General features: G+C 43.8%; 1 protein-coding gene across 1 annotated transcript in view; it reads right to left on the bottom strand.

The window, feature by feature from the left end:
* FAM184B (family with sequence similarity 184 member B) overlaps positions 1-22,847 on the bottom strand; it is a 158,314-nt gene that overhangs the window by 30,601 nt on the left and 104,866 nt on the right. Inside the window, exons 6-8 of the mRNA XM_042936822.1 lie at positions 21,419-21,529; positions 17,253-17,360; positions 4,051-4,154 (exon numbers count right to left, since the gene is read on the bottom strand). Coding sequence (XP_042792756.1) covers positions 4,051-4,154; positions 17,253-17,360; positions 21,419-21,529 — 323 coding nt within the window. The remainder of the gene's footprint in view (positions 1-4,050; positions 4,155-17,252; positions 17,361-21,418; positions 21,530-22,847) is intronic.

Below are 22,847 nucleotides of genomic sequence, written 5' to 3'. Positions count from 1 at the left end.
ATCACTCAGCCATAAAAAGGAATGAGATCTTGCCATGCGTGACAATGTGGAACGACCTAGAGTGTATTATGCTAAGTGAAATAAGTCAGACAAAGAACAACAAATACCAAATTATTTCATTTATATGTGGAATCTAAAAAACAAAGCAAATGAACAAACAAATTTTTTAAAAAGCAGAAAACAGACCCATAAATACAGAGAACAAGCTGATGGTTTCCAGAGGGGAGGAGGTGGGGAGATTGGGCAAACAGGTGAAGGGCAGAGGGAGACTCAGGCTTCCAGTTGTGGAATGAAGAAGTCATGGGGTTGAAAGGCACAGCCCAGGGGACACAGTCAATGGTATTGTAACAGTGTTGCATGGTGACAGATGGTAGCTACACTTGTGGAAAGCATAGCATAATGCATAGAGTTTTGGGATAACTGTGTTGTGCTAATGTAACATGCCTGTCAACTATACTGCTATTAAAAAAGAGAGCAAACAAAAAAATGAAAAAAAAAAAAGCCTATCCCTGTCCTTTGTGCTAATGTAGTCATATATTGTCAGTAACATACATTATGAATCCCACAGTAAAATGGTAATATCACTATCATCATGCTCTTTCTTAAGCAGTTAGATGTGTTTTAAAGAAATGGAAAGAAAGTAAAACAATAGACTTTTACCTAAATGTTTACCATTTCTGTTGTTCTTCATTTTCTCCTCTAGATCCAAGTTTAAATCCAGTCACTTCCTTTTGGCTTAAATAAATTCCATTAGCATTTATCATACTGAAAGTTGGATGGTGAAAAATTATCTTAGCTTTTGTGTGCCCGAATATGTTTTTGTTTCACTCTCATTTTTGAAGGATATTTTCACTGGATTTAGAATTTGGAGTTGACAGGTTGTTTTTGTTTTTATTTTTCCTTTTAGTACTTTAATGATAGTGTTCAAGTGATTTTTTTGGAATGCAGAAAGAGAATAAGGCTGGAAGGCCAAAGAGAAGTTTGTTGTCATTAGTACTCATGAGCATTTAAGTGTCCCCTATATTTGTAATGTCTTTTCAAAGGCTGGCTACTTTTAAGATTTTGGGGGGTATATTTGTTTTGGCAGCTTTTCTGTGATGTATCTAGGGATTTCTAGGATGTATCTGTGACACTGTCTTTGGATTCAGCCTGCTGGCCGTTTGCTGTGCTCCCTGAATATGTAAGTTGACATTCCTCATCACTCTGAGAGAATATTCAGCCACTATTTTTTAAAATATTTTTTCCTGATCCATTTTCTTTCTCTTCTTCCTCCTGGGCCCCAACTACATGCATGTTAGACCATCTGATTTTGTCCCACAGGTCACTGAGGATCTCTTCCTTAAAATGTTTTTTTTTTTTTTCCTTCTTCTTCTTCATTCTCTGGATAAGGTAGTTTCTATTCATCTGTCTAAGTGATTAACTTTTCTTCCATGGTCTCCAATTTGCTATTATACACACCCGTGAGATTTTCATTTTGAACACTATACTTTACAGCTTCAGAATTTCCTTTTGTTTCAAGGTTTTCATTCGTCGGCTGAGTTCCCTATTGGTTCCCTGATTATAACTGTCTCTTCTTCACAGCCTTCATACCCCCAAAGTATGACCTCCACGACGTCTCCACCGAAGGCCGGTAGTGCTTGGGACGGCACCACCTCCCAGCTCAGCACCGCCTCCGGTATTCGCATTTTTCTCAGTGCCACGGCAGCAGGCACACATCTGGGACCCATGGGGGTCTCATCTTGTAGATGTTCTCTGAAGCCCTTGGCCGAGGACCTGTGGAAAGTCCTCTTAACAGATCTCTGCCCTTCCTGCCCCCCACAGGACCATCTCCTCTGATAGCCTGCCTTATAAATTCCAGCCGCCTTAGCTGCCCTGAGCCCTGCTGTCTGCCTTCTCAGCTCAGCTTGACTTCACCTCCCCCCGCCGCAGCTGGCATCTCCCCACAGGCAGAAGAGCAGGGGCAAGAGGGGGTGGTCATGGGCTTGGACCTACAGTTCCCTTCTCAAGAAGACAAACCTTCCCTGCATGTTGTCCCATTACTCAAGCATGCATTCATGTTTTCTCCAGTTAAAAAAAATTTTTTTTCTAACGTTTATTTATTTTTGAGAGTGAGAGACAGAGCCTGAGCAGGGGAAGGACAGAGAGAGAGGGAGACACAGAATTCAAAGCAGACTCCAGGCTCTGAGCTGTCAGTACAGAGCCCGACGCAGGGCTTGAACCCTTGAGCCGTGAGATCATGACCTGAGCTGAAGTCAGATGCTCAACCGACTGAGCCAGCCAGGGGCCCCTGTTTTCTCCAGTTTTATAGCTGTTTCCAGAAAGAGTAACTAGTACCAGACTGGAAGCCCATGGCTGGAAGTGGAAGTTTCAGTTCTTATTACTATTAGTGGATCAAGTGACCCTGGAGAGGTGGAAGGCCTGTGGCTCTTGGTTTTACACACACTCAATTTAGCTGCCCTAAAGTGAGATGTGGCTAAAACCGTGATTCTGAAGTCAGAGACACTCATCCAATCCTACTGTCTACCTTGGGAGACAATAACCTCCCTGTTAAGTTACCTCCCTTTCCTCTATTTTCCTCATCTTTCAAGTGAGGTACTTCAAAAATAGTATTTACATAATAATTAGATAGGTTAATCCTTTTTTAATTTTTTTAAATTTTTTATTTTTTTACATTTTATTTATTTTTGAGAAACAGAGTGAAACAAAGCGTGAGCAGGGGAGGGGCAGAGAGGGAAGGAGACACAGAATCTGAAGCAGGCTCCAGGCTCTGAGCAAGCAGTCAGCACAGAGCCTGACACGGGGCTTGAACCCACAAACTGTGAGATCATGACCTGAGCCGAAGTCGGACGCTCAACCAAATGAGCCACCCAGGCGCCCCAGGTTAATCCTTTTTTAAGTATTTATTTTTGAGAGAGAGAGAGAGAGAGAGAGAGAGAGAGAACGTGAGGGGGGAGGGGCAGAGAGAGAAGGGGACAGAGGGTCTATTGCCCAATGTGATGGTGTCAGGAGATGGGGGTTTTGGAAGGTGATTAGGTCATGAGGGTGGAGTTGGTCATGGTGAGATTAATGCCCTTAAAACAAAGGACATGAGAGAGACCTCTCCTCTCCCACCCTCTCTCTCCTCTAACCCCCCTTCCTCAACCTTGCTCACCATGTGAGGACACAGAAAGAAAATGGCCACCTGCAAGCCAGAGCAGAGTTCTCCAGGACCAGCACCTTGACCTTGGACTTCCCAGCCTCCAGAACTATGAGAGACAAATTTCTGTTGTTTAGGCCACCCGATCTGTGGAGTTTTGTTATAGCAGCCAGAGCTGACTATAAGGCATGTGGACAGCATATTCTCTGTCCAGTGATAGTTTGGGTCATGTGACTTGCTTTGGCCAGTGGAATACGAATAGAAATGAGAGAATGCAGTTCTGAGTGTGGGCTTTAAAAGCCACTGCATATTTTCATCAGCTGTTTTGAGATTCTTCCCTTTACCATGACAACAACATGCCGTAAATAGGGGCTAATATTTCAGTCTCGGTCCCGGAATGATAAAGCATGTGGATGAGACTTGAACTCTACCCAAGGTTTGGGGCAGGTAATAACATGGGACCCTCAGCCAGGAGCCAAGATTATACATAGTTGACCTATGAGTTAAAAATCACTGATATTTTGGGGATGTTTGTTACAGCAGCTAAAGCTGACTAATATAGGTGATAGAGATGGGGGTTTCCCATTGGTGACAGAGTCCCCATATCTCCCCTAGTTTAAAAAAACTTGGAAGAATAAGGAATAGAGGTTTGAGGCTAGTCCAGGTCTGAGTTTTAGACAGGCTTACTAACCTCTCTGAGTCTCAGATTCTTAATATATAAAGGGACTCTCCAGGTTGGTATAACAAGTAAATAAGATAAATTGTGTAAAACCCAAAGCTGCACTGAGGACATGATGTAAAGGGCAGTGATAAATACTTGAGGAATGAATGAATGGATGGATGAATGAATGAGTCCTTCCAAATCTGAGTTCTCATTCATTGGAGCACTTGCAAGCCTGTATGGCCTCCTGTACCTTTCTTCTTCATCACTGCTGGTTCCTTCTTCAGCTGCTAACTTGTCCTGGTACTCTTCTCCTTTGGGTGGGGTCTGAGGTTTATTCAGCTTCGAGCATGGATCCTAAGGCAAAAACAGTTGCAAGATGAGACTAAGTACACTTCCCTGATTCAGCCTGTGGCTTATCAAACCAGAGAGTGGAGGAGAAAGGGCCCCCAGCGATCCACGATCGGTGCACAGCCTGGTTTGATTCAGTGCCCAGCACAATGCCTGGTTTAGCAGCAGCCCTTGTCCCCTTGTCCTGTCTTTCAGCTGACCAAGCATTTCACATAGCTGATGAAACTGAAGCTCAGAGACAATCAGTAACCTGTCCAGGGTCCCACCATCAGTGAGTGGCAGAAATGGGACATACAATCAGGCGGTCCGACCCTGGGGCTGCTGTGGGGATCAGAGAACACTGCCAGCAAAGCTGACTGATTAGTGTGAACAACTGCTATTATCATGATACTTGTTTTAAGGTGGCAGCCTGTGACATCTCATTACATAGGATCGGAGAACATGGGACTCTCTGAATGACCGTACGTGTTGAGACACAAGGTGTGGTAGGAGGAGAATGTGGAAACCAGGAATGATCACTGAGGCCTCAGAATTTTCTGTGAATCTAATTTGTTCGTGTTAGCATTCTCCCCTTTCCAAAGAGATAAAAGGTGAAAAAGACTTTTTTATTTTGATTTTTCTATTTGTCATAGTAACCACTGTCTATGGAACACATTATTATAAGACAAGCTAGGAACAGATTTCTTTATGGGCAAATCTCATTAAATAATGATAAATTGTAACCTGGGGTTCCGCTAACTACTTGTATGGCCTTGAGCCAGCCTCCTTCTCCCTTTTCTGGACAAAAGCTTCATCCGCTGTGAAACAAACAGGTTGCTTACATCTGTGGTTTTCAGCTTGTGTTCCAGAGACCCTGGGACATGTCCCTGGGACCCTCAGGGTTTGCAAGGGGCAGAACAGAGGCTGGAGGATGGGGCCTGGGGCTCCCATTCCCTCTCAACCTGACATGAAATTGCTTTGGTTGTATTTCCAGGTATTGCAATGTCTATCAAAGGTCGCTAATGTCAGGGCGCCTGGGTGGCTCAGTCGGTTAAGTGTTCGACTTTGGCTCAAGTCACGATCTCAAGGCCCGTGGGTTCAAGCCCCGCGTCAGGCTCTGTGCTGACAGCTTGGAGCTTGGAGCCTGGAGCCTGCTTCGGATTCTGTGTCTCCCTCTCTCTCCACCCCTCCCCCACTCATGCTCTGTCTCTTTTTCTCTCTCAAAAATAAATAAACATTAAAAAAGTGTTTAAAAGTCACCAATGTCAAGGCCAATGATGACCTCTGTGCTGCCAAACTCAATGGCCACTCCTTGGGCCATTTCCAGTCCCTGCAGAACTGGAAATATCTGGTCACTCCCTTCTGCATGCGGCCCTCTGTCCTCCTCCCTTGCCAGCTGCTCCTTCTTAGTCTCTTCTGCTCAAGCCACCTGTTCTTCTGCTCCACACCTTAGTCCTTGGACTTCTCTCTCTCACTCCCCAGAATCTCATCTAGTTCCAAGAATACTGATGACAAAGAAATTTAATCTATTTCCAAGCTTTCCCCTGAAGTCTGGACTTGGATATCCAATTGTCCTCCAAATATCTCTTGGATGCTTATCTCCAAGAGATATCCTAGATATCTCTCGGATGCTTAACAAGCTTCTCAAACTGCAACATGTCCCAATCTGAACTCTTGGTCTCATCCTCCCTAAACAACAAGCATGCACTTGCCTCAGGGCATTTGCACAGACTGTTCCACCACCCACAATGCTCTTTCCTAAGATATTGGCATGCCTTGCTCCTTCACTTCACTCATCACAACAGAGAGACTTTCCCTGGTTTAAATTCTGGGCTCTGGTACCAGATACCTATGTTTAAATCCCAGTTCTCTGTATTACTAATGATAGTAATACTATCTAATATCTAATACTAAATAGAAAAACTATTTAGGTTGTCATGAGGATTAAATAAACCAATAAATGTAAAGTCCTTGAAATAGAATGAATACTCAAATTAATATTTCCCAAGATTATTGTTCTCTGATCACCTTCTCTAAAATACCACCCCCTCTCCCTTTCTGTCTCCCACCTTGCTCTATAACTTCCTCAAAGTGCAAATCATGGCCTCATGTTAATTACTTGTCTACTTTTTTCTTCGGTTTCCCTTTCTGGAAGGTAAGCTCCAGGGCGGCAGGGACTCTGCTCTGTTCACGCTCCTTTCCTTGGTTTCTGGAACAGTGTGTGGCACATGGAAAACATTCAGTACACACTATATGAATAAACCGAAACAAATCACGGGCCACTAGAGGATAGCAGGAAGGCCATTTTCTTCCACACCTGCCCCACACTCCCACTACAGCCCATGGCCCAGAGTTCAGGTGTTTTCCAGCGCTACTCAGGGGCCCTTTGTGCCTTTATGATTCTTAAGTTCCAAGTTCTGTTTGAATCATTTGTGTTTCCTCTAAACATAGCAGATACCATGCGATCTTGGACCCTTCATTTCCAGAGAATCAGGGTAGAAGTGGCCCTCAGGGAACCCCTGCCCATCTCTACCTGGGTGGGCGTGTTCAGGGGTGCCCAGAGGTGGTGGCCCATTGGAGAGTAAGAGTTCCCTCTGCCTCCCACACCCAAACTTTCAAAACCCTGTCTGGGTCCTTAGCTAAGCCAAAACTACCTTTTCCAGGTTTTCCTTCCCTGCATAATTCTGGGCCATGTGACTTTGCTTAAGACCTGGAATACGGGTGTGAAGGAGCAGCCTGCTTCTTTTCATGCTTGGATACTTGATGTAGGTGCACATTGTCGCTGATCTGCTGGCTCGGCTGGTTGGCCTGGGCTGCTTGGGGCTCTCGGCTCCTCTACCTCCTACCAGACCCTCCATAGGCTTCTCACACCCTGGGCCCAGGGCATGTTTAGCCCTATGATGAAGGATGCCGGATTCTCCTACAGGTCACCAAAATCATCAGAGCTGGAGGCTCATCGGCCTCAGAAACTGATACCATTTCAGCTCAGCCTCCTGGGCTGTATTCGTCCTTGGTCTTCCCCATTCCACATCTGTCCTTCTGTCCTTCTGACTGCCCGCCCTGCTGTAGGCCCTCTTTAAGCCCAACACCGGGCGCAGATGCAACAGTGGAATATGGAATGTCTCCCACAGTCATGCCATGTTGTTTCCTAAAATGAATCCCATATTTTCTATCACTTCTAGTACCCTGTTTCTTTAATCTCTAGATCATGCTTATCCTTCCAAAGCCCCACTCAACAGCCACTTCCTCCATGAAGCTTTCACAATCTCTTTTGCTGCAATTATACCCTCTGCTCTTGAAGTTCCCATAAAATTTTTTTTCTTTTTTGCTACTGTAAATTGTTCACAAATATTTATGGGTCATTTACTAGGTGACGAACACTATTCCAGAGACACGGCAATAAATAAAACAGAAAATAGTTTTTCTGCTTTGCGTTAGTTATAGGAGTGTTCTCTGTCTCCCATCCTAGAAGGTAAAAGTAATCCCATATACAGTTTTTAAAATGTTATAAATCCCACAGCCAATAACTGAGAACATTCTGCATGGCCATTTTCCTTTGCCTGCATCTTTTTTCTTTATTGTGTGTAACGGGATACTAAATTCCAGCTGGCAGACATGCCATTAGTTGCAGGGCCCAGTGAGTTTGGTTCCTGGCTGTGCACTTTCAAAAATGTTGTCATTGACCAGCTTACAACCTCCATGTGGACTGTAAGCTAAAAGACCCACCTTCGCCTCCCGCTATGAGGTATCTGGGGCATTAGAAGGATCTTGGATATCTAATTCCTACAAAGGCCAGGAGCTAATATCACAGTCTAAGCAAAACAGCTTTTTGAGACACCTGTTATAAATACATGTTCGATATAATCCAAGGAAAATTACGCAGTAAATGTGGAATAGCAACAATAAATCAGAATAATATAATACTACAATATAAGTACATAAATAATGATAAAGTTAATTAGTCCAAGTTTCTAAAGGAAAACTGAAGGTTATCAGGAAATGTTGATAAATAGAAAGCACAAAATAAATTGACAGAAATAATCTTAATGGTATCAGTAAGCATGATAAACATGAACTGGCTAAATTCAACATGGTATCTATCCTGGTAAAAAGAATTGTTCACTAAAACTCTCTAATAATGAACCTGTAGGCATCTAACAATCAAACCTGAAAACATAAGGCAAAATGTTCAGAACTGTATGGAGAAATGGGCAAATTTGTAACTGTAATGGGAGAATCTAATAACCACCTCTCAGAATGTGATATATTAAGTAGACAAAATGAACTAGGATATAGAATATTTGAACAACAAAGTTAGTAACCCAAACATAATAGCTAAAAAAGAAATACTAATCAGTGCTAACATTTACATGGTGCTACATGCTGCCAGGCCCTCAACTATGAGATGGGCAGTATCATCCCATTTTAAAGGTGATGAAACTGAGGCAAGAAAGAATACATAAGTTCCCTAAGATCATACAGTGAACATAGCACAGAGCTACAATTCAAACATATAGTCAACGCCTGAACAACACAGATTTGAACTGTGAGGGTCCACTTATCCGTGGATTTTTTTTTTCAGCACAATCTAGTACAGTATTATAAATGTATTTTCTCTTCCTTATGATTTTCTTAATAACATTTTCTTTCCTGTAGTTTATTTTAAAATATGTGTTAATCAACTGTGTATGATATTGGTAAAGCTTCTTGGTAAATAGTAGGTCATTGATAGTTACATTTTGGGGGAAGTTAAAAGTTACACGTGGATTTTTGACCATGTGGGGCAGTTGACATCCCTAACCCCTACACTGTCCACGGGTCAACTGTATACTTAAGTTACTAAAATGAGAATATAGGTTTTTTTCTATCACATTGGTTACTTTTATTTTTTTTTTAATTTTTTTTCAACTTTTTTTATTTATTTTTGGGACAGAGAGAGACAGAGCATGAACGGGGGAGGGGCAGAGAGAGAGGGAGACACAGAATCGGAAACAGGCTCCAGGCTCCGAGCCATCAGCCCAGAGCCTGACGCGGAGCTCGAACTCACGGACCGCGAGATCGTGACCCGGCTGAAGTCGGACGCTTAACCGACTGCGCCACCCAGGCGCCCCCACATTGGTTACTTTTAAAAATGACCCCACAGCAGTCTACAGGGAAATCTCACCATGGTTCCGAGTGTTGACGTTCTACAAACCACGTGATCTGATAACAACACAATAAAATTAGAAAGCAACAAGAAAGTAAGTTTTAAAAAGTAAACTATGGGATACAGCTAAAGACATACATTTTTACAGGGAAATTTACAGCCTTAAATGTATTTGTTAGAAAACATTCAAGAGGTTAGAAAAAGAATAACATAATAAACCCCATGTCAGTAGAAGGAAAGAGATATGAAAGACAAAATTAACGACATAGAAGAGATCCAGCCAACACATCTGAAAGGTGACTTTTTGAAAAGACACATGAAGCCTGATCAAGGGAAAAAGAAGAAACTTAAAGCAATACGAATAATGAACAAATATCTCACGAAAGTTATTATAGAGATGAAAAAGAATTTCAAATGTACTGAGCCATTGTGAAGATCATGAAAGGGAATGTGCAGGATGTAATTTCTGGGCCACCTTATCAACAACTGATATATTTAAAGGCATCCTGGGCAGGAGTCCAGAAACAGGAGAGAATGGAAAACGCTATAAAGAGCTGATGATGCACCCAGATGACAGCACCGGCTCCCAGCTGCATCACATTTTTTTATTTCCATACATTAACTGATGGATGCCTATGGCTCTGTAAGGTGGGCAGGAAAGACACTGCCATCCTTACATTACAGATGGGGATGTGAGGTCAGAGAAGTAGTCCAGCTACTTGCCTCAGGTCACATAGCCTGGAGGGTGGCATGAGGACTGTACTCCTGGATTGTCCCACTCCCTGCCATGATTCCATGTGATCAGCATGTTGGGAAGATTGCCAGGTGCCAGCACTGGGACTTAACTGGGTATGAGTTCAAACCACATTGTACAAATGTGATATGAGAACTGTCTGTGAAACAGATGCTCAAAATCAACCTGACAGATGAAAGCTGTTTTCCTAATCAACAGGGAGGTGAACTCAGTAATCCTTTCGGTCTATTCGCTTTTTTTCCATCCCCTAGGGCCAGAGACAGGGACATCCTTCCCAAAGAGGAAGGTGAATCTTCCTCTTCCTCCACATGTAATTGGAGAAGGACCCCAGTGTTCTTCTAAATCATCCTCCAGCCAAGGCAAATTTTGTATGGGGTTCCTAATCCAACCTTTAACTATCAGGACCCAAAATGGTAGCCTTAATTCCCTTCATTCAGTTGTCATGTCATGTATCAATTTGTGTATGAGATGGTGCTAAACATCTGCCACAGGCAGATACATTAAGTACTGGAAAGGGTAAAGATTAAGAACACATATTCTTGATTTCAGCAAACTTTTGGTGTAGCAGGGTGTGGGGAGGTGGGGTGTGGACCAATAGACCATATAAATGTCAAAAATATTTCCCCCCTCTCTCCCCCTATCTGGGTGCCTGGCACTTGAAGTCAAAGTACATCATTCAAAAGGCACTAGGGTGCCATTGGAATATTTCACAAATGGATATGACCATGGACATCACCAGTTGGCTGAATGAATGCTTTCAAGCCCACCACCACTCATGTCAATGGTGTGTTCTTCTCTGACCTTCAAATAGAGCAGACTCTCCAGCTGCCTGTTTCCTGGTTATCTGCCTAGGGTCTCAGTGAGTTCCTCCCAGGAAGGACTCTGAGCCACTCCTGGTGTATTCTAAGTTATCCAACCCTAATTCACACTCCTGGTTTCCCCATCAGGCTCCAGTTCAGTCCAGCACTCTCTGTCCAGAGCCAAAGTGGCCTGGGCATAAGGTATGCACAGAAAAATAAATAGTTCTGCTTCTTCTGCAACCATCCATCATAAAAGTCTCCTCCCAACTCCTCCCAAGCAAATAGCTGGTTATTTTAAACTTGTGTTCACATTAGGTCTTCATCTTTCATCTTCCAGGCAGCTAACCTCTTCTGGATTGTTTCTATTTTAAAGGAACACCCACGCCCAGGAAATCTCCTGGAAGGGAATATTCAAAGTCATCCTCAAGTTCAGTTGACAATCTTTCAAAAGTAGCATTATGTACATCTTAAAATAGAACACCTAATGCAATGGGGTTTTGCTGAAATGATTACAGGGGACTGTAATAGATACTATAAAGTCACCTTACATTTATAGAATCTTGAACAGTTTTGAAAAGTGCGTTCATACACATTCTTCTGTTCATTACCAAAAGTCCCTGGGGTGTGGAGCCAAGCAGGGATTATAGCCACCATTTTACTAATGAGAAGCAGTATGGAATGATATCATGGGCCCTGATGCTACTCTTTGGGCCTCAGTTTCCCTACCTGCAGAATGAACATAATAATGACACTTGTCTTTTAGGGTTGTTGTGTGACCGTGTAAAGCACTAAGTTCTTGGCACATAGTCAGGGCCTTATCAGATTAATAAGGAAACTGATCTCAGGTTTGTGGATTTGCCTGAGGTCCCCAAGTAGGTCTAGGGTACAGCTGGGGTGGAATCCATGTCCTAATCTCAGACAGGAGCTGTTGCCCTCCCTATGCTGTCTTCCCAGGATCAGCAGATCTCAGTCTGATTCTCGGCCAGGAATCTCTCCACAGAGTAACTCTTCAGGGCAGCCTGCCTGTTCCATGTCAGATAGAACCAGACCCCTCTACTCACATCACACAGAGACATTGCAGTTGTTCAAGGGCTTAGTGATTATTTGTCTGCCCGCCCTCAGGACAGCTGACACCCTTGGATTCATATGATCCAGTTATGGCACTTGGTGACAGCTACCCGGCAAAGTGCACAGGGCCTCCTGTGACCAGGGGACACTTCTCAAGCCTGGGAAAGTGTTGGAGTACCCCTCATCTCCCTTCCTAACAGTCTTGGCGATTTCGACTTGGGACCTTTCACTGTGGTCCTTCCCTTTGCCGATGAAGTCATCTTCAACTTTCAGTGTCCAGGCAGATGGCAGCAGATGTCACTCCTCTGTGGAACCTTCCTGGACTCCCCTTGGCAGAAACCTGCCTCTCCCATATTGGCTTCAAAGAATCTTCCTGCCATTATTACAGTATTTCTCATACCGGGTTATTATTTAAATAAAAATTTATTTCCCCCACTTGCAATGGAACTCTCTGAGGACCAACTCTCTGAGGATCTCATTTACCCCAGCATCCAGCCCCCCTGCCCTGCACAGACACTACACAGAAATATTTGTTGAGGCAAAAAAGGCTTGAATAATAATTACCACAAATGACTCTCCTTTCTCTTCTGGAGAGGTATAGGCACAAGAATATGAAAAGTTCTCCCTTATCTTCCCTAGTTCACTGTGACCCAGGCAACAGAGGAGTCTTCCAGAAAAAAAAGAAACTTTTCCTTCAGAATTAGCAAGACTGACATGGCTTTCTGAAACCCAGAGAATAAAACTATGAATCTAAGAGAATCAAAGAGACTTGACATGAGAGACAAGGACAAAAGTTTCAGCAGAGTCCCAGCTAACTGTCCCAGGGACAGAGCCACACCCAGGCTTGGCAACCCTCTCTCTGCATGTTCTGGGAGTGGAGTGAAAACAGCTCGATTCTCAATTGGCGTTATTATTTATATCTTCTTGACTCTCTGCACTGCTTTGGCAGAAGAGTCAATGGCCTAAACTAAAACTCCTGAGTATTTTTTTTAAGTTTATTTATTTATTTTGAGAGAGAACACATTCAAGTAGGGAAGGGGCAGAGAGAGAGAGAGAGAGAGAGAGAGAGGGAGGGAGAGAGAATATCAAGGAGGCTCCGCACCACCAGTGCAGAGTCCAATGCGCAGCTCGAACTCATGAACTACAAGACCATGACCTGAGCCAAAGTCTCAGATGCTTAACCAACTGAGCCAGCCAGACACCCCAGAATGCCTGAGTCTTTTTTTTTTTTTTAACGTTTTATTTTTTTGAGACAGAGAGAGCATGAACGGGGCAGGGGCAGAGAGAGAGGGAGACACAGAATCGGAAGCAGGCTCCAGGCTCTGAGCCATCAGCCCAGAGCCCGACGCGGGGCTCGAACTCACGGAGCGCGAGATCGTGACCTGAGCTGAAGTCGGACGCTTAACCGACTGAGCCACCCAGGCGCCCCAGAATGCCTGAGTCTTGAACAAACTTAAATTTTATAGCCCCCAGTTCAGCAAGAATATCTTTGGGGAAGTGGCGTGCTGTCCCTGTTTCCACCTCTGGATGAGCAGCCAGATGGTTCAGTCCCCTCTGAGCCTTCTCTTCAAGACTCTGCCCCTTGCGGGTTCCTGTGTAGTGAAAGCTATCACTGCACAGCAGAGGGCCACTAACATATCCTCTGCACCAGCCTCAGAGAATCTCTAGGACTTTGTCTCTCTAGAGCCTGAGCAAAGCTTCGACTCCCTTGGCTGGCATATAGTTGGCTTGTCAAAAATATTTTAACTAAATTCTAAATTTTCTCTGACTGGTCATGTTCAGAAAGTTTTGTAATGTGCTGTGTTGGCCAAGTTGTGGGGAAACAGGCACTCACATGAGCTGCCATCGGGAGTGTGCCATGGGACATCATCAATGGAAGGCAATGTGGCATAACTATCAAAGTTAAAAAATCACATGCCACAGGAGCCAGAAAGTTCTGCAATCATGAGTTGGCACCTACTGAGCATTTCCACATGCTGGGTACTTTCTGACACTGTACATATATTAATTCATTTAGTTCTCACAAAAGCCCTCTGAGATAGATGGTATCATTGCCCCATTTTACAGATGAAGAAGCTTAAGCAAAGAGACTAAATCATTTGTCTGAGATTCTCTAGCCAGTAAGAGCCCAAGCATCTGGTTCAGGGGTGAGCTTTCCTAACCACTATACTACACTATATCCCACTACAGAGCTATCCAGTGAAGTAGTCCCTGTAAGGGAAAAACCAACCAAAATATCTATCATAAGTGAAAGGTTAAATATATTACGGTTTTTCTTTTTTAAAAAATGAGGTTGATATGGAGGTTTACTGCCGTGTTACAATCTCCTTAAATTTTCTCTATGAAATTTTAAGGTACAAAAAGTAGAGCACAAGGCAGTATGCTATCATTTGTAGAAAAAATAATATATTCATAATTATGCTTGCATACGCACAGTATAGCTCTGAGCAGATAGACAAGCAGATAGACAAGCTAGGGAACTGGGGGGAGGAGGGATCCTTTTCATAGTATGCCTTTATATACCTTTTAAATTCTGTGCCACAAACATGGATTGATTATTTGAAAAGAAAACAAGTTAAAAGAACAAACTTTACCTGTAAAGTATATAATAGTTGCTTAATAGAAAACATAGTTTAATTTAATTTAAATTAAATTTAAATAGAAGTTTAATTCTATTTCTAAATGTCCACATAGTCTTAACACTGTTGATTTATGAATCTTTCTCTCCTCTAGCATCTAGCTCAGAGGCTGATACCTCCTAGCTATTCCACAAATGACTGGGGAATGAATGAATAATGTGCATGCAGAGTTGAACCAAATGGAACTGGTATTCTTCAAGGTTCCATGGGCAATTCTACGTAGGAGAGATACATACCACTCTCTAGAAACTGGGTTCATAAGGGACAATGTTCTAGACCAAGGAGGGTGGTAGGAGAGCCAAGTTTCATGGTGAACCAATTCATGGTTGTCAACATGCACTTGGATTTTGAACTTCTTCAGGGCTCTTAGCTACATCAGTGGTTCTCAACTGGGGGCAATTTTGTCCCTAAGAAACTCTTGATGACATCTGGAGACATTTTTGGCTGAGACATTTTTATTGGGGAGATGCTATTGGCACTTGGTGGGTAGTGACTGGGGATCAGGCAGAGAAACCCTGAGCTGCCATACCAGCTCTGGCCCTTATTCATCAGTCCTGGAACATACCTAGAATTTCTATGTTTGTGTATTGTCCCCTGAAAATGCAGCCAATGCACAATATTCCTGAGCTTATCAACCTTATTTTCACTGGAATCTCCTCACTCAGGATCCCAGCCAACTCCATCTGATCTTCCTGCCACAGTCAGTGTGAGGAGCTGAGAAATATTCAAATATTTGAGGAAGAGTCTTTCTGAGAAACTGCACAGTGTGCTGGCGGGAAGTTCAGCTGTCCCTGGGGCTAGCAGTTCTTCCAACAGAAGGCTCGCTCGTGAGGCTGGTTCTTGAGAAACTGCGGGAGAATGAAAATATCTGCCTACTTCTCAGGAAGACATCATCAGAAAGGATGGGTAGCCCCAGATCAGGAAGGACCAGCCCTACGGATGAAGGTGCCTTCAGCTTTCTCCTACAGGCTTATGTGGGAGCAATGAGGGCTGCTCAAGGATTCCCCCCAGTCTCTGGGTGTCAGGAAGGGAAACACAGGGAATCCTTGCCGCTCTTCTCAACCCCAAGACAGAGTTGAGGTCAGTTTTATCTGGGAGGCGTCTGGGCATGTGTTGATACTTTCACAAGAAGAGTAGAGGATCAGAACCATAGACAAGTAGTTCTGTTCTGTCCTGGCTGCTTGGATGCCTGTGACCATGGGCAAGTCACCCAACTGCTCTGTCATTCAGTTTCTTCCTCTGTAAAATGAGTACATTACAGGGTTGTTGTAAAACTCCAATGAAGTCATAGATGGGGACCGTGCTCTAGAACTGACCAGGTCCCATACAAATGTTGTTATTCAAGTCCTTATCCACCAGATTTTAGGCTCATTTTTACCCTGATGAATACATGGTTAAGTGTGAGCAATCCCAGTGGGGCAAGCCAGGGGACTGTTGGCAGGATCAGGGCTCAAGCTCTGGAAGTCTGAGGTCGAGGAAGAGAAACTGCCTGTTTCTGTAGACACTCAGGCACACGGATGTGATGAATAAGAGATGGGTGAGGGTGAAACAATGAGATTCAGACTCACATGTGTTTTCCCACATGGAGTATGAAGCGGACTGAAAATTTAGGGCAGTAATAAGTAAAATTTTACAGTGGTGGGCTTTTCATGGCTCCAGATGTGAAGGTTAATAATAAGAAAGCTGAAGCAAGAGGATCATCCAAGCCAGGGCGCTCAAACACTAACTTCACAGGAATTATCTGTTTTTGACATCATGCAACAAATGTTAAATGAGTGCCTGTGGTTTGCATTAAATTGTGCCCCCAGGGAGATATATTGAAGCCCTAGCCCCAAGTACCTACTAAGGTGACCTTATTTGGAAATAAGATTTTGTGGATGTAGTTAGTTAAAATGAGGTCAAACTGCATTAGGGTGGGCCCTAAACCCAACAACCGGTGTCCTTAGAAGAAGGTCCTTAGAAGAAGGTCTTCCATAGTGAAGAGCCAGATGCATAGACACACGTGATGACAGAGGCAGAGCTTGGAGTGATGCATCTGCAAACCACAAGTGCCACAGATTGCCAGCAGCCATCAGAAGCTGGTAGAGGCATGCAGGAGATTCTCCCTCAGAGCCTCAGGAAGGAACCAACCCTACTGACACCTTGAATTGGGATGTTTCCCCTCCAAAACTGTGAGACAACACATTTCTGTGGCTTAAGCCACCAAGTGTGTGGTAATTCATCATGGTGTCCCTAGGAAAATAAAATAGCTTATCGTGAGCTGACAGAGGACAAACAGGAACCAGCTTCCGCCCTGGGGCAGAGTCCCTGAAAGGGCAGCATCGTGGGGAAGAGCTAGTATGAGAGTAACTGATACCACAGAGGCGGAGGGGGGTGGCCAGACAGCATTATTACTATGCTTCCTGCTGGGCAGAACAGGAGGCCAGCTCTTGGTGAGTGCCTTTCTATCTGCCAGGCAAGCTGCTCTCAGAGAGGGAGAGAAGGTTTCATCTGACAAGCCTTGTTCTTTTTCAAACCACATGCATAATTACTTGGAACTCTATTTTCTTCACGGTTTGTGCAAATGGATTTTGTGGTGATTTTTTATTTTCCAGGCATTTTGGCAGCTCTGAGGGGGGAAATAAAAGAACCTCTTAATGCCAGCATGTGTCACTGGGGACGATGAAGTGCTGAAAGAAGAGAAATATCCTTAATTAAAGCAGAAAAAACAGAGGTTACCTGGGTCTCTAAAATACTACAGCGCTGGCTGTCCAATTCCTGGGGCCTTTCTTTGCCTCTTCGGGGATGTACCTTATTCTGTTGGATAAATTCTTCCAGTCTTAAAACCTAAAATGGAAGAAAAGAAACGCTTGGTAATGGAAACAAAGTCCCATCTCCTGATGGGGTCATTAATCTGGGAAACCATTCTCCTGGGTCAATCAGTTCTGGGGACAGTGCTCCATTAGACAAATTCCAAATGTGCTTCTGGAAAGGGCATTTCTAATTGGCAAGTTGCTTCGTCTTCCTGGAATAGATGAGCCTATACTTCCTTTTAAATTATTTATATAAATACACCTATACTAGAGCTGCAGGGTGGTTTTCACTGGCTTTCATACCATTCCTGGAAGGTCACTCTATTTCTTTTTTTAAAAAGTTAGTTGGTAAAGAAAAGGAACAGTATTTAAGAATTATACCAATAAGGGGTGCCTGGGAGGCTCAGTTGGTTAAGCGGCCAACTCTTGAATTCGGCTCAGGTCATCTTACTGTTCGTGAGATCAATCCCCATGTCGGGCTCTGTGCTGACAGCACAGAGCCTGCTTGGGATTCTCTCTTTCCTCTCTCCCCGTCCCCTGCTCTTTCTCTCAAAACAAATATTAAAAAAAAGAATTATACCAATAAAATGAAACAGTGGCAGAAGGTGCTATTAAATTGTAGAGCCTTAATTATGATGATTATTATTAACCAATTAACTGTAGAGTCTCAATTAAACAGACTGGCTTCTCTGCTCTAGACTTTGGGAAGAACAAGGCCTAGAACCATACAGGAAACTCAGATGTTGCTAACAAATCTTTGTAGGAAAGCTAGTGCTCCTCAGGCATCATGCCAGGTATGAGGAGATAAGGGAGAGGGACAGAGTGAGAGCAAGATGGTAAGAGAATAAAATATAGCCCATGCTTTCTAGGAGTTGTCATCTTATGGAGGAGGCAGATACACGTTTATAATCACAGCAACATTCAGAGGACAAACTAATAATAGTACCTTTGATGCTGAGTTTGCTCTGTGCCAGGAACAGACCTAAGCATTTGACAGTATAAACTCCTCTAACCCTCACAACAATTACTGTGAGACACATACTACTGCAGAGAATTTACAGCAATAAACTCTGCCGAGGGGAGTCCAGGGCAGCTTTATGGGCACTGAAGGATGAATAGGAGTCCATCCGCGGCCGGGGTGAGAAAGGACATTCCAGGTGGTAGGAATAGTAGGTACAATGGCAGAGGGAAGGTAGGATGTGTGTGAGAATTGGAGGAAAGTTCCATGTCAGGGGCTCAGCATGAAGGAATGGATGGGAGAAAACAGAGTCCTGGGGGGTAGTGGTGGAGAGTTAGGTTAGGCCCAAATTATGAAAAACATGGCGATTAAAAGATTTGGGAGAAGGAGGAGTGGGGCCTTGAGCATATCTGGGGTTTAGAATGCTAGTTCTGGAATTAGCCAGCCTAGGGAGAAGGTAGAGGCAGGGAGATACAGGCCAAGACTTTCAAGACTCCAGGCAACATCACAGAAGAAGAAGAAGATTATGCAACTACTTACACTACATCTTGCTAAGGCTTATGAAATACTCAAATGAGTTCTATGCACTTGTTCACACAATGTCTATAAGAGGTAAAGAAAAACAGAGCCTAGGTGAGCCATCCTGGGGGGCTGATAAAGACAGGGGAGGGGGACTGAGAGCCTTCAGTGGTAGGACACACAGGACTTGACAGCTGAGTGGATGTGAGGGTGGGCAGGGCAGGGACTGTAGGTGAGGACAGAGGAGCAGGAGAGGAGGAGGTCAGGGCTGACGCTTCCATTTCTCGCTTTGGTAAGCGGGTGAATAGATGATGTCGCCACCAAGGCTGTGGAAGGAATGGAGGGTGACGGGCAGGCACTTTGTCAAGGTCAGCCTCTGGGTCACACCAGCCATCTGCAGATACTCATGTCCTGAGTGATCCTGGGGCATCAGAGACACGGCATACTGTGCTGCACATAGTGTTAGCATAACGGTTAAGAGTGGGGTCTTCAGAGCCGCATAACCTGGGTTGGAATCTGAGACCCACTACTCATTACCTGTGTGACTTTGAGGAAGTGACTTACCATCTCTGTGCCTCAGTTAACTCATCCGTAAACCACAGATCACAACAGCACCTACTGTGTGGCAGTTGTGAGGACTAAAAGTTGATATATGGAAACTGCTCAGGTAGTACCTGAACTAAACGAAGCACTTGACGAAACTCACTCTTGTCATTTTTTGAGGGGTCCTGAGGGGCATTCGGGGAAATCATCAGGTGGTGACCCCAGGGTCCCATGTCAGAAGGATAACTGGGCTGAAGCCTCCCTAAGTTCTTCAGCACAGAGTAGTCCAGATCCGGTGTAAAGATTGGCAGTATAACTCCAATCCAAGGGAGGGAGAGAGGAGTGAGAGCAAAACGGGCATCTTTGCTGTGCAGCCACCTGGGGCTGAGGTGGAACCAAAGCCTCCGGAACAGAGACTTCCCACCAGGACCTCTCCTCCAGAGCCCCTGATATATCAAGTTCAAGGCTTGGCACGTTCACCTTTTAGAAAAATGATAACTTGTGGCATAGAAAAACCGAATGTGTTTTTCTCCCTTCATCACTCAGCTGAAGGGAGAACACATCACAGACACCGCTGCAGGCCCCTGAGCTTCTCCCTGATCCACCACCCCCTCTCCCTTCTAGAAATAACCACCAGTTCAGGTTTTCTTCTCTCACCATGCATGTCTCCAGACCGAACTCCATTAGAGGTATCCTTAAACAATCCAGACTATTTTGCACACGGCTTCTATATTCTCAAAACCCCCCTAGGAGGTCGTAGTGCTCGATGAGGGCTGAGGAACCAATTTCGTGGGCTCCTGAGGGGACGGTGGACTCAGGGCTCATCTGGAGTGTGTGAAGGAGGACAGGGGAAGTAAGGAAACCTCTTTACATTTTTTGAGGGTCTAATTAGGCTCAAGAACAAAGCCGGGGGGCACCTGGGTGGCTCAGTCAGTTAAACATCCGACTCCTGATTTCGACTCAGGTCACGATCTCACAGTTTGTGAGATTGAGCCTCGCATGGGGCTCTGTGCTGACACCATGGAGCCTGCTTGGGGTTCTCTCTCTCTCTCCCTCTCTCTCTCTTTCCCTCCCCTGCTCATGCTCTCTCTTTCTCTCAAAATAAATAAACATTAAAAAAAAAAAAAAAGAATGAAGCCTGTTTCCAGGCCCTCCCAAGAGTTCTTCCCCCACCATAACATGGTCAACAGGTCTTTTAAACTTTGACTTGGTTTCTGGGTGGTCTGGGTAGGTGGACTTCCCTACCAAGCAAACTGTGATGTTCAGCTGGTCTACAGGCATTCTCTACCCCTTTCTCCCTTCCCTGCCTCCACTCTCGCTTCCCAGGCTGGTCACGTGATGCAGACATTACCAGTGGGAGGAAGAGTCAGTGGGAGCCCTCTGTGGAGGCTGGTGGTTTCCTGATGAAGTGGACAGGCCTGGTCTTCACTGCCTCTCCCCATTTCTTGGTGTAAGTTTGGGCTCAACAATGAAGTAGTGACAGTCATTTTCCCAGTCTGGGGGAATCTGAGCTAATTTCTCCATTAGACACAGAAGGCACAGGGCCTAGGGCCCACAATACTTTTAGGGGTCACGACAATGTTTTAATTTCTTTTAAAGTCAGAAGGTAAAAATACAGCTTGGCTATATTCATCTTCATACCAATGTAGTCATAAAATATGCTTTTTGATATTTTTTCCAGTAGAGGAAGGAGCCCATGAAGGCAAAGCACCTAATACTCCTGAAAGTGAGGACAGAGCCCAGGAGGAGGCAGGACTATGGGAATCTCAGATGTACCAGGCCTGATATAATTTAGCCACAGAATCAACCCCAGAAGCCTCCTGCCTCCTTCTTTTATGTGAGACATTAAACGCCTCTTTGTTAAGCTTCCATAAATCAGGCTCTCTGTTACTTGCAGCTAAATTTATGCCTCCTGAGACATATTTCTTGTCAGGATGAAGTCCTTTCCTTTCTGCTGAGGATGCTGAACGTACAGAAGTTGGGCCAGTTTTCTGAGATTCCTGGCATCTCAGTTAACCAAGACTCCCACCCAGAACCATCACTCCCAAGCACTGCATTAATTCAGGATTTACCTCGAGCAGAGAATTCTGGAGCTTCACATTTAGGGCTGCTTTCTCTTCTTCCAGCTGCTTGATTTCATTTTCTGATTTCTTCTTCACTTCCTCCAACTGTGCTTCTACTTCCTAAATGATGATTAGTAGAGTTATCCACACAAGTCACGAATGCATGGACAGGACATGTACCTATTCACACCCTGCCCTATTCCCAAAAGAGTTCAAAGAAGCTTACAATAAAGGTCACAGGATGCAAAATCAATACATAGAAATATGTTGCATTTCTATACACTAATAGTGAAGCAGCAGAAAGAGAAATTCAGAAAACAATCCCATTTACAATTGTACCCCACAAAATAAAATACCTAGGTATGAATTTTACCAATGAGATGGAAGTCCTGTACTCTGAAAACTATAAAACACTAATGAAAGAAATTGAGGATGACAGAAACAAATGTAAAGATATTCCATGCTCATGAATTTGGAGAACCAATATTGCTAAAATGTCAATACTACCCAAAGCAATCTACATATTTAATGCAATCTCTATCAAAATACTGACAGCATTTTTTTCAAAACTAGAACAAATAATCCTAAAATTTGCATGGAGCCATGAAAGACCGCAAATCGCCAAAGTAATCTTGAAAAAGAAAAAGAAAACTGGAGTTATCACAACCCAGATTCCAAGATATACTAGAAAGCTGTAGTAATCAAAACAGTATGGTACTGGCACAAAACAGAATAGACAGGCCAGAAATAAACCCAGAATTGTATGGTCAACTAATCCTTGACAAAGAAGGCAAGAATGTGCAATGGGAAAAAAGACCATCTCTTCAACAAATGGAGTTGGAAAAACTGTACATCTAGATGCAAAAGACTGAAACTGGACCACTTTCTTATACCATACACAAAAATAAATTCAAAATGGATTAAAGACCTAAGTGTGAGACCTGAAGCCATAAATATCCTAGAAGAAAACACATGCAGTAATTTCTCTGACATCTACTGTAGCAACATTTTTCTAGATATGTCTCCTGAGGCAAGGGAAACAAAAGCAAAATAAACTACTGGTATTAAATCAAAGCAAAAAGCTACTGGAGCACCTGGGTGGCTCAGCTGGTTGAGCGTCCAACTTCAGCTCAGGTCATGATCTCATGGTTTGTGAGTTTGAGTCCCATGTTGGGCTCTTGGCTGACAGCTCAGAGCCTGGAACCTGCTTCAGATTCTGTGTCTCCCTCTCTCTGCCCCTCCCCCACTCATGCTCTGTCTCTCTGTCTCAAAAATAAATAAACATTAAAAAATTTCAAAACAAAAACAAAAAGCTATTGCACAGCAAAGGAAACAATCAATAAAACTAAAAATAACTTACTGAATGGGAGAAGACATTTGCAAATGACATATCTAATAAAGAGTTAGTATCCAAAATATATAAAGAACATACAACTCA

This window comes from Panthera leo, chromosome B1, assembly GCF_018350215.1.
Source record: "Panthera leo isolate Ple1 chromosome B1, P.leo_Ple1_pat1.1, whole genome shotgun sequence".
In the NCBI taxonomy this organism is placed as follows: domain Eukaryota; kingdom Metazoa; phylum Chordata; class Mammalia; order Carnivora; family Felidae; genus Panthera; species Panthera leo.
This window is presented reverse-complemented; position numbering and strand designations above follow the sequence as displayed.